This window comes from Lytechinus variegatus, chromosome 8, assembly GCF_018143015.1.
Source record: "Lytechinus variegatus isolate NC3 chromosome 8, Lvar_3.0, whole genome shotgun sequence".
Lineage (NCBI taxonomy): Eukaryota > Metazoa > Echinodermata > Echinoidea > Temnopleuroida > Toxopneustidae > Lytechinus > Lytechinus variegatus.
Window position 1 is genome coordinate 35830189 of NC_054747.1, and position 12654 is coordinate 35842842.

Sequence of the window (12654 nt, forward strand, 5' to 3'; positions counted from 1 at the left end):
CAAAAAGGTTTCCGGTTGAATTCACCTTTATATACGGAGGTGATTGTAATCTTCGATCATTGCATCAAAATGTATTTGTTTTATTGCAGGGTTTAGCAACAGGATATGATATTTTACAGAAGAAACATGGGAAGGTGTACGGGTAAGATTCATTAACATCTTGTAAAAGATCTGCTAGCTCTTAGATGGTTTACGAATATGGTATCTCGAAGAGAAAGAACCCCGATACTAACACTGAAAAAAAAAATGGGAATGAGAACGATGGTGATGATCAGCGGTCAACGGTCATAATGGTGAAAATTTAAAATACCAAAGATGACATTTATTACAAGTAATGCTAATGAACAATAATAATTTGTTTTTAATATTTAGAGAAAAAAATACACCTGAAGGTTTTTTATGATCTTCTTAAAGCATCAATTGAACATCTGAAGACGTTGTAAGAAGGGTCGGAAACTTGGCTATCAGGGTTTGTTGTAAATAACTAAAATTTTGACATTAGCTTTCATGACTATCATGGCTATCAGCCCCGAATAACACTTCCTGGCGGAGTACTTCAGGGAAAACGACTACAAGGAACTAGGACTACCTTGTTATTTTTGTACAGATATAAGCGTGATTGGTAAGAATAGTGGTATCAATCAAGGAGTATGTCCCAGTTGCCTTTGCTCCGTCAATCAAGTGTTTTTATATCAGTTCTCATGATTATATGTTGTCATGATTGTGTATTCCCACAGAATGTACACTTTTCAAGAACCCATCCTTGTCGTGGGAGACCCGGATATGTTGAGGCATATCTTTGTCAAAAACTTTTCTCAATTCCACGATCGACCGGTAAGTGTCAACATCATTGGGATGACAAGTTTGCAGACATTGATGGCTTCGAACTAAATAATAATGTAGTGACTTATATTTGAATTATTTGTTTATCCCTTTTTTAATCAATAAAAAAGATCAGAATTACAGAATTAATCGATAATAAATAATGCAATGAAATTATGAATGAAGTTATGAACTGGTAATAGCTAAATACAACCTGTATAATAAATGCATGTAGGTAAGTTTTAATTGTTATTTCACCGAGGAAAACATACATCTTGATCCATGTTTTACCCAGTTCTTGAATGCTGTTACATGTGGAGGGTTTCGTTGGCACATGCAGTAGTAGAGTGTAGAAAACTTAAAATTTCACCTCTCAATATTTTTGTGTCCCCTCATATTTATCCTTTTCTCACTTGCCTTCACCTTGACCCCTTCTTATCACCCTTTATGAAAACCGCTTATTTTCATTAGAGATTTCTGAACATGAATGAGGATATGTTACATGGTCTTGGTGCTTTAGAAGGGAAACGCTGGCATGAAGTAAGAAATGTTGTCAGTCCAACATTTAGTGCTGCCAAAATGAAACAGGTAAATAAACACTGATGGCATGTCCTAAGGCACCTTTCTAAATTCTCACCCTCTCACGCCTCAATGGAGAACACTTCATCAACATCGTTCGTTTCAGATGAATCTTGTAAAATTCTTGCTTGTAATTCTTAATATGTTAGGATTATTTCCTAAATGTTTTTAAAGTGTATTTCGATATTTTGTAATGATTAGGCAGTTCGTACATTGGTCTTCAGATCAGTCAGGTTATGCCATTACGTGTTAGATATGCAGAATGTTCATACTAACTTGCTAATTCGTCTGACCTTGATCTAATATAGAGAATGGAATATTTGCACTCTTGCAAAATGTTAGGCAACATACTGTACACTCATCATTTGGTTAAATCTTTATCCAATTTTCTTTAGTATTAAACCAATAATCTGCTCTTTGGGTGAAAACTACCCATAGTTGGATTGTTTAAAAACCCATAGTTGTGTGGACAGTAGGTTGCCAAACGTTTTAAGAGTGCGTTTTCTTATACTCATAACCCTGATAATGGCTACGCTGAGGACGATGGTGGCGAGTCTAGTAACAATGGTAACGTTGCTTTTGATGTTGATGTGTATTGCCAGGGCAATGGTTAAGGCATCCATGGTGGAGATAATAATAAACAGTAATAGCAATTTTGCTTGCAATGAATCTAATTATTATAATAATAGTGATGATAGTAATAATTATAACTGTGGTATTTGAGGTCATGAAAATGATGATAACAATTGAATTTCCATGATGATGTAAGCTTTATGTTCGTCTGCCTGATCTTTTCTATCTTCACCTCCTTTTACATTTTTGAAGTAGATGGCACCTCTAGTGAATAAAAGTGCAGATCATCTTGTGGAGCATTTTGGGAAGATGCAAAAGAAGAAAGGATTCGTTGAATGCAAAGAGTAAGCTATGTAACACACCTTAATCAATGAGCTAAATGCCTTTATACTGCTCTTTCTTTTGGGAATCATACATTTGCTCAAAGAAAGATAAGTAACATTCAGATTGATGACTCTTTATATCGATTATCTCTGAATAAATATCTAAATCAATCGATTTATTCATTTCATCGAAGAAAATGCACCATTTGTGGCGGAATAATTTTGTTTAGATCCAAGAAATGATGGCTAATTACTCTTCCTTTCCTTTAGCGTCCTTAAAAGTTGTGGCGCCACCATCATGAATAGAATATTTTTACATGCTTGACAATTTAATAGTTTCATTGGCTCTTAGAACTCCTGCAAAGAGTATGGCTGGTCGTGCTTTCTTAAACTAAAGTGATGCCATGTACAATCCACCCCTTTTATTGGAGTATTTAAAGAAGGCTACTAAAGATGTCATTTTATCTCTGTTACCTTCCTTGCAGACTCTTTGGATCATTTGCCATTGATACAATTGGAAGCTGTGCTTTTGGCCTAGACATCGACGCCCAATCAGACCCAAATAACCCGTTCGTGTCCAATGCAAAACGAGGATTTCTATTTGATTTCGGCATGCTCTTTCTTCTTAGTAGTGAGTATAATTATCCTCGTTTGTCTTCTTACTGACAAAATGTCAACGTGATCAATAGTCGATGGAGCAGAAATGGTACAACAGACAGAACTTTAACAACACGCTATGTTATCCCTATGACCAATCTTAGTCGGCATGACTTTGTCACGATTTCGCTACCCTAGATACCGCGGTATTTGAAAGTATTTCTGAATCACAGAGACTGAAATGTAAGTGATAATTTACGAGAGCACCGTGATCATATTTTGTATTTTTTAAGTTTTGATAGAAACAAAGTTGAAGAAAGTTTTATAAATGAAGTGTTTGTTCGCAAAAGGGGTGAGATTCATTTTAGACCACTTCAGACCACTCTGAGGAAATAAAGCTTTTGCTCATTCTCCCATATTGCATTATTCTTAAGCAAAACTATATTGTCATCTCACCATGTGAACACAAAATTTAGTGTAAAAGAAATCTTTCTGTCTTTATATTTCTAAAATAAATTTTCTTTGCCATTTTCAATCATTTTAATGGGAATTTCAACTTTTCTTTGGTATCATCAAGGTACTAAAATAGACCCCATTTTTCTTTTGAAAACTGGATCTTACCACTTTTGCAAATTTGCTCTTCAGAAAAGTCTGTTTGCAAAAGGGGTGAGATCCACGTTAGACTATTCCGACTTTTTTCTTTATTCTCCCATATTTCAATATTCTCATGTGAATATAAATTTCCATGATAGTAGACTACCATGTTAACATGGAATTTGGAAACATAACAAGATGTCTTTGTGGATCTAGCCCTTTTTGCAAACAAACAAAGTGAAATGAATCTGACATCTTTTGGAATAAATGGTGATTTTTCTTCGCCATTTCTCCTGACTTCTTAATTGGAATTTCAACTTTTATTTGGTTTCATCTGACAGAGCTACTAAAATATCTACACATTGTGACCACAAAATCAAATTTGATGAAAAATGGATCCAACCCATTTTGCCAATGAGCTCTTTAAATATCTAGAATGTCCTTCCCACAAACATCATGTAAAACTTATTTTACATTTGTCTGTGACCATAGCAAATTGAATAAATGAAAGCAATTCAAGCTATAAGTAAAGCTACATTTAATATCTACATCTTCTTCTAGAAATCAATTTTATTTTATAACAAGGATGAAAACTTAAAATTGAAATAAAATAATAAAGATAAGAGATAAGGAGGAGCTGGGGATTGACTTGTTTGTTACGTTTGAAGAAAAGAGAAAAAAAATCTGGACCAAACCGAGCCATTATCAATCTCATTACTATCTCCGATTTTTTTTTTTAAGATATATGTCATCCGATAGGTAGGATCTTGACCAAGACGGGCCTTTGTACATTCTTCCCTGTTGATGTGATAGAGTTCTTCAGGAATGTGACTCTAAAGGCTGTAGAACTAAGAAAGAATATATCTTCAGGAAACATCACAAAGGTGAGATTCCCAGGACTCAGGCCCGTATTTTAATCTCAGGTTTAAATCAAAGTTGTGCTTTAACTATGGATAGCCACTTGGGGCACAAATCTCTATTATCAGACGTTCACTTTATCAACTCAAATGACACTAAATCATTCATAACTGCTTGGAATTCTAACTGAAATATTTACCTTACGAAAGCAATGGAAACAACAAATTAAACGTAAGAAATATACAATACAAACACATAATTGTTAAAATACACCATGGTTTAAGTTAAACCTGACTTCAGAATACAGGCACAAGATTTTGTTGTTTGTTTTATTACAATGTGTATGATATACATTTTATGTTTTCCTCGTCTTTTTGTGAAGGTACAAGAGATGAAGAAGGAAAAGAGGAAAGAGAAATGATAACAGAAATCAATTACACTTAAACGTCATTTATAATATTATTGAGCTCGATATTCTAAGACTGTCACCATAACGGCTATTGTGTAAGGTGTCAAATATGTTATTTGAACCATTAAGCAAATCGTTTAAAAAGCTAAACTAATACTAAACAAAAATATTTTTTTTTCGAATAATTTCAGTATAGCTTTTGATAGAGGGGTGAGTTTAACAACGTACAAAAATATTAAAATGTGTTTCTACAGTGTAGAGCAGAATATAACTTTCGATAAATAATAATACAGATACTTTTCCTTAAATCATTTCCAGCGGGTAGACTTTCTCCAGCTATTACTTGATGCTCATAAAGATGCCGAGAGAGAGACTGAAGAAGACGAAGATGATCTCACTGCATTTGATCACCATGACAACCGGCACAGCCCCACGAATACACCACCGAAGAATGTACAATTGACTGATAGAGAACTCTGTGCTCAAGTGAGTTGTTAAATCCTCTTTTTTATTCAAATGAGGAATCAAAAGTTTCACATTATTCGCGGAAAGTTTTGTAAAAAAAAATATGTCTGCTATCGTAGGCATGGCAGAGTTTCATATTTTAGAAGCACTTTATCATGTTTAGTGTGTCTTTTCGACATGTTCGATCATGTCGATAACCCCCTGAAACTATTGTAACTGTCATGGCCCTCTTATTCTTTATTCAGCAATGTCGATTATATTTAAGTCATGCACCTCATGCTTGAACACATGTAGCTCTCTTCTATTTCCTCATGTAAACTTTTTGTTAGGGTAGAAATGAACTTTAAACAAATGCACATCACCAACCAATAGATGTGAATATCATAGTACAGTTTTGAATTTGTTCTATTTTTCACAGGCTTTAAAATATTTTACAAAATAGCAATCAGTTTCTTGTAGGAGTGAGCAAATCTGAATGTTTTTAGATAATACAGCACCTTAAAAATGTTGCACATTGTCAGCATCACCAACCTGTCCAATTTCCTCTTTTTACCTCGCAGGCAGTAACGTTTTTCATTGCTGGTTACGAGACGACCACCACACTCCTTGGGTTCATCTTCTATGCATTAGCCAGGAACTCTGATGTCCAGGAGAAGCTCATCGAGGAGGTGGACGAGATGACACCCTCCAGGGATTCTGTGGGATACAGTTCTGTTGCCTCCATGCCGTACATGGACAAGGTTGTCTGCGAGACACTCAGGATGTTTCCCCCAGCTGTAATGTAGGTTTCTGTCCAATGACTTTATTACATTTTGAAAGTTATCTATAGTGTAGGTTTTCTTTCTGGTTTCACAAAGACAGTACAACCCCATGTTGGTTTTATTGAATATAAATCACTCAAATTTTTGGGAATCTATCAGGTTTCGCTTTAATCCAGTAATGCTATTAGAAATTCTTGCTGATGTAGGGTTTATGTGTATTTGAAGAAAATGTGGTACCCTCCCAGTGTTATGTCATAATGGAGTAGTTCGATAAGATTATCTGACATTTCCTCTTGGTGACCCGAAAGGCCCCTACACATGGACATAATTTATCGTCAAATATCCTATGTAAGATGTTTAAATCGTTAAAAACCCTTTAAGAAGATGATCTTGTACTTTTTTTTTAAACAAAGACTTGCAGTGTACGTGTAATTCAAATTGCTGAATTCAGGTTTCTACTGTATCCACATCCTAGCTTCTAAATATGCATAATGATTGATAATGGTAGGTTCAAAATTCTTACAGCCAGTGTCAATTAAAATTATGCTATTTTTGATTACCAAATGTATTTTTTTTAATTTTCGGATTGATATTTTTTCATACAATGCAAATATATTACTGATTCAATTATGATATCATCATCATCACATTCACTCACTTCACTCGACCCTTTACCCTTCCCCTTTTTTTTCTTAATATTTCAAATAATGATGTGACATCATTTTTATAGACCCGTGATGTTTTGCTTACAACGGTTTTAATGTAGGTAGCTCCCCTCCTATGGCTGCTATTCTCTCAAGTATTTTGCTTACGATTGCTGGCCACTGCACTTTTTCTTATTACTGCATGTATTTCTGTGTAAATTATTCTTCTTTTTATGCAATTGTCAAAATATATAATTCTATCATTTATTTTTTTCTAGTTGCTTTTATGCATTACTGTGATTCATGTATTGAATTATCAAGAAATGCAGAAACACCTACAAAAATATAATGTTATCTTAATGATCTTATCAACAAGCAGTGGCAACAGACTATGCACCGAATCCTTTGAATACAACGGCATAATGGTGGAGAAAGGAGTCCAAGTTATGTTCCCGTTAAAAGCAATCCATCACAATCCTGAGTATTGGCCTGAGCCAGAGAAGTTTGATCCTGAAAGGTTGGTTTAATTTTGTTTTCAGTTTGATCTATTCTGCATTCCAGTTAATAATGATAATAATAGTTACATTTATAAAACGATTATTACACTTTGTTTCTAAGCGCTTTACATTGCAATTATTATTACCCCGGTCATCGGATCATGAAATGCTTGCATACAATGTATGCACTTTCTTCACTACCTGGGGAGCATTCCACCAAGAGTTCCAATACTCCATTGCTATGCCTACTACATAGGCGTTCTTATCCTATCGGTACCCATTTAACATCTGGGTGGAGAGTGGCAAAGTGTGGATTAACGCCTTGCCAAAGGACGCTAGGCCGTGGCAGGATTCAAACACACAACCATGACGACCATCTGATTGCAAGGCAAGAGTCAGAACCGCTTCACCACGACGCTCCCACAAATCTGCATTAGTCATCTATCAGTCAAACCATCGCTCTACCTTCCTGGAAAGAACACAGTGTCTCACGGTGTGTGCCCCAATGGGTTCCCAGTGTGGAACACCATGTGCAGTTACTCCTAATAATTTCAAGAGAGATTATGCAGTGTATTTGCTACAATAGTTAGATACTTTAAGTCGAATCCTGCCTGAGTTAACTAGATCGAACTACGCATCCCTTTTGTATTGCATAGCATGAAACAAATAAAAAAGATATACAGTAAAAATAGAAATCCAATTAGATAACATTACTCTATCTTTGTATACAGATCTTCACGTTAAATTCTGAAATTTTATGTTGAAATGGAAAAGTTTGAAGGGACAACATTTTCGAGATATTGCCTACAGCACTTAATGGATGGATATAGATATTATTTGGGCGTAAATCTGTGACATCATACTATTCAAGTGTATGCGTGTGTGGGGGATGACACAGAAGATCACCGCCCTAAAGAAAAGATTCACCGCTCGGATTTAAGCAAGTGGTAGCTAATAAGCAAGGTTGGAGTAAAATTTGGAAAAGATCGCTCCTCCAACATTCAATTTGCTAAATTAAAATATCAACTTTCTTCATTATTTTATTCCTGGTATGGATAGGTATTTGGGGACATGATTCAATGTATGTTTTTTTGCTTAGAAATTACACTTAGTAGATTGTCCTGATGGTAAATCAACAACCGACATGCGACATGTTGCAATTTGTTTCCATCTACCCTTAACACAGATTTAACAAGTCTGAACGAGAGAAAAGACACCCATATTCTTACCTGCCCTTTGGGAGCGGTCCTCGAAACTGCGTTGGGATGCGTTTCGCTCTCATGGAAACCAAAATGGCCGTGTGTCGTCTTCTTCAGAAGTTTAGGTTCGAGACGTGTGCACAGACAGAGGTATGGTATTCTAAACTACACAAATATCATGAGTATATAGATTTCGGGATTATGATGTTCCATTCTCCCGCCTTTTCACAAAACCACAGCCACTGAATTCCCACTTCTATAAAAAGCCCCCTGCTATTACATGGGAGAATTCAGAAGATAGCAGAATGGGTAACCTTCACGGGATGATATATCTCAACTTTTAGGACACACGAAAACTTGTAGCCAGCTTGCTCTCAAATTGGCTTTGGCTGTCCGTGAACTGAAGAGAGAAAAAGAGGATCTGACGTATAAAGAAGTTATTTTATTGAATTGCCATGTTGGTTTTGTCCCTGTTTTGCTATGTTTTTTTCAAGAATTCTCTGCCGTCACCCTCGAACCATATCGTGTAAGATCAATAAAACAACAACAAAAAGGTTCAATTTATGAGATGAATGACTCTAGTTGTTGTAAAAGCAATTTAAAGCATGAAAACTGCACCCTGAAAAATCACGTCAAACCATGGACCTACTAGCTAGTAGGTCCATGGTCAAACCAACTCTTTGTGCTTAAGCCAATGTGAAATGAACAAAATCGACACATGGCTTTCCAATCATAGGATGTTGTGTGATAGATAGTAACCACTCTTATTATGAAACTGAAGCCATGGATGGTTTAATACAATTATAATTATTCTAGATCATGAATATCAATGATGTCCGATATTTTTCGCCCTATTCCCTATGCCATTAACATCCAAACCTAAGCATTTCACATATTCATTGAAGCTTGCACTGAATAAACTAACTCCCTGATTTTTATGGCGATGTCAACAGTATTGTATTTGGTACCAGCAGATATGATAGATATGCATATTTTTTATGACGACATGTATACTATATATCAGGAGATGTGTGTGGGGGGGGGGAGCTCTACACCTGATTAAATGCTCCACATGACTACTCGATATGAGGAGTTGTATTCCGAGTTGTATCAAGACAAACTAGGACTTGATATTCTGTTTTCCACCGATGTTATGAAAGCTACTGGTACCAATGCATGCGACTGTGTCTGTATACGATTCAGATAAAGAAACTCCATAGACCTTACCTACCGAGGGAGTAAAGGTACTTCATGAAATCATACAAGTCATAGTCCGACCATAGAGCTATACAGAGCTCTATGGTCCGACGACCAAAGAAATAGTAATACATGTGACCATGGACCTACTACTCTAGTAGGTCTATGATGTAACACTGTTGTTCAGAAGCCATAACTACTCTAGACAAAATAATTTTCATAATCATCATTTGCCTCCCTAATAAAAGTTTCCTTTCATTTTTTTTTAGATTCCACCAGTATTCGGGGGCGGTGGTACACTTACTCCACCCAACGGCGTTACACTCAAAGCGATACCAAGAACAGATTCAGTTGCCTGAATGATCACTCAGTCTTTCAGCAAGGTTCATGTCTTGAATGGATTGGTGTGCTTAATACTTTATATCAAATGTTATCAAGAATATTGTGATTATCAAAACACTTAAAACACTATAATAATAATGAATAATGATAATAATGATGATAATTATGATAATGATAGTAACAATGATAATAATAACAATAAAAAGTAACAATAGTCATAGCAATAATATTGATGATAATGATAATGATGATGATTATTATTATTATACTTGCTTATAAAGCGCTTAACTTTAACTTTGTAATAAGTGTCTAATTTTCTTACAGTAATGGCTAATGCAGCATAATTACACTGCATTATGCAGAGCAGTTCTTTAACCATATATACATAAATAAATATTCATACACACATATATTAACATATGAATATATTTATAAATAGATATATATATTATGTATACATATAGTAATAACAATTATAATAATAGCAATAATAATAATAGTATATATATATAAAATATGTGAAGTTATACATGTACTACACAGCTTTGACAACTATTTTATTTAAACATGTGTGAAAGAAATGGATGAAGAGAACAATGGTAAGCTTAGCTTAAATCAAGGTTCTCCAGAGCTATCTACCCTATATATATATATATATATATATATATATAAATATATATATATATATATAATATATATATATACACATATTGTTTCATTTTCAAATACTCAGAAAGTTGCATACATTACACTCTCAGTTCATATTGAGGGTTTTATCATCCTGTTTTAAACCTGTAGTTCTTTATAACTCTGCTTAATTCAAAGATTGAAGGAGCATGTAAATATTATTAAAATAAAATTGAAATTAAAATATTCGTGGAAAGTATTTTCAAGTTCAAGACATGTGAGTGAATGTGTAAAAATGGTATCTAGTCAAGCGATATCTGATATTGATTCCTTTTTAAATCACCAGAATTCTCTTTTTTTGAGGGGGGTATAGTCTAGTCTCATAATTATTCTTTATAACTTATTAGTGCACTTCATTGTTTCCTCCGTTGAGTGAATGTGTTTGCTGTAAATACTCATATGCAAAAATATTACAAAGAGAAAGTTTCCTCTCTATTCAAAATGCAATTTCATTGTGTTCCTCATGAGAAACAACACTCTGACAGTGTGGGGAACCTACCCCTGTCTCCAATGGACAATATGGCACGTCCAACTTCTCCAGGCGAAAACTTTGATATAGACCCTCCACGCCTATCTGATGTAGAAATATTTTTCAAGAAGGCAAGGGCTGGCCCATCTCCAGGACCTAATGGTGTGCCATATATGTAAAGTATTTAAATACTGTACCAGGATGAGGAGGCTACTGTGGATAGATCCCGGATAGATAACTCGGTGCCAAGGAATGGAATGAAGGCGTTGGACATTCTGCAATGATATGATACACGATCCAAGAGGCAGAGAGAAGGATGATGGACCTATCAGTTCTATGGTGGGACTTGGCCAATACATATGGTTTATTGCCACAATCATTGATATGGTTTACCTTGGATTTCTTCTACACTCCTGAGAATCTTGGCGATTTCCTGGAGCCTGTTGCATAATTTTTTTACCTGAGAAAACTCTGGTAAAAACTGAAAAGTAAGGTTAGTCTGATTTTTTTTCCATTGACTTAAACACAGGGTAAAATCTCCGTAAAAACAGCCTGAGTTTTCTCAGGTAAAAAGTTTTATGCAACGGGCCCCCGAAGTTTTATTTCACGGATTTTAAGATGGTATTCTGATGGGGTGTGCTATTTCCTGGTTCTATTGGTCATGGCAATGGAAGTCATAACTAGAGCTGCATGTTCCAGTTGCCGAGGTTGAGATCGAATATGGGCTCGAGCTGCCACCAATACGAGCTTTCATGGACGACCTTACCCTACTCAATCCATGCACAGCCGATGCACAGAAGGTTTTGGAACAGCTAGATCGATTGATAAGCTGGTGCAGGATGAAGTCTAAACCCAGGAAGCCAAGGAGTGTGACTATGAAGAAATAAAAGGTTGATGACAGGACACACCCCAACGTTGGTGGTCATGCCATTCCATTGATATGAGCTTAGGGCGCTTATTATGATTTTATGATTTAATTAAACATACAAATTTAAAAAAGAACCAGCGTTATGAGATAAAATTAAGAGAGCTTTGAGTATAATAAATAAATCAAGTTCAAACCTACATTGTAATTGATGTTTATCAGTCTGTGGGACCAGAGTAGGATATCGTGTGCCTTTTTGACCCTTCTTCGTTAGGATATCTAGACTAAAAAACGCTAAGGTGAGCACATAATACGCCCGCTTGTAACGCGGAAATGGGGTCATTGCTCAAATAAGCAAAATGACAGTTGGCGACCTGATCTTTGACCGTTTAACCTAAAAATCAATAGGTTTCCTGTGATCCATGCTAGTATCATACAAATCAAATTATTTCAGCCTAGGTTAAGATAACTTAAAGTTATCGCATTAACACGGACTTCAGAAGGGTTAGAGGAAGCATATGTCTCTGTGACCTTGACCTTTTGACCCTCAAAATCAATGGGCATCCTGTAATCTGTGCAAGTATTATTTACGACAAACTATATGAGCCTAGCTTAAGTTAAACTAAAGTTATCGCCTCTTTTACAAGGACTTCAGAAGGGTAACATGAAAGCATGTTGCTGTGACGTTGACCTTTGACCGTTCGACCTCAAAATCATTGACTTCCTTGGATTTTTGCTATTATTATACACACCAAATTATAGGGCATAGGTTC

At 35.4% G+C, this 12654-nt stretch overlaps 1 protein-coding gene across 2 annotated transcripts; it reads left to right on the forward strand.

The window, feature by feature from the left end:
• The first annotated feature begins 652 nt into the window (after nucleotides 1-652).
• Nucleotides 653-9903, forward strand: LOC121420846 (cytochrome P450 3A19-like). 2 transcript variants are annotated; one of them, XM_041615466.1, is made up of 10 exons: nucleotides 653-834; nucleotides 1294-1410; nucleotides 2230-2318; nucleotides 2783-2928; nucleotides 4230-4372; nucleotides 5074-5241; nucleotides 5781-6001; nucleotides 7005-7142; nucleotides 8309-8471; nucleotides 9788-9903. In XM_041615466.1, exons 1-10 carry the CDS (start codon nucleotides 718-720, stop codon nucleotides 9875-9877), a joined length of 1392 nt encoding a protein of 463 aa, XP_041471400.1. In that variant the 5' UTR covers nucleotides 653-717; the 3' UTR covers nucleotides 9878-9903. The 2 variants fall into 2 exon arrangements, with proteins under 2 accessions (XP_041471400.1, XP_041471401.1); XM_041615467.1 differs by lacking the exon at nucleotides 653-834 and having other exon boundaries at nucleotides 1332-1410; nucleotides 2227-2318.
• The last annotated feature ends 2751 nt before the right edge of the window (nucleotides 9904-12654 follow it).

What these genes read in the sequence shown, in the direction of transcription:
- LOC121420846 (XM_041615466.1), top strand. Translation starts at nt 718, where the DNA reads ATGATTGTGTATTCCCACAGAATGTACACTTTTCAAGAACCCATCCTT. An exon ending in CATGCTCTTTCTTCTTAGTA is followed by an intron (nt 2,929 to 4,229) that starts GTGAGTATAATT and finishes TTTTTTTTTAAG; the next exon opens with ATATATGTCATCCGATAGGT. An exon ending in CTTCAGGAAACATCACAAAG is followed by an intron (nt 4,373 to 5,073) that starts GTGAGATTCCCA and finishes AATCATTTCCAG; the next exon opens with CGGGTAGACTTTCTCCAGCT.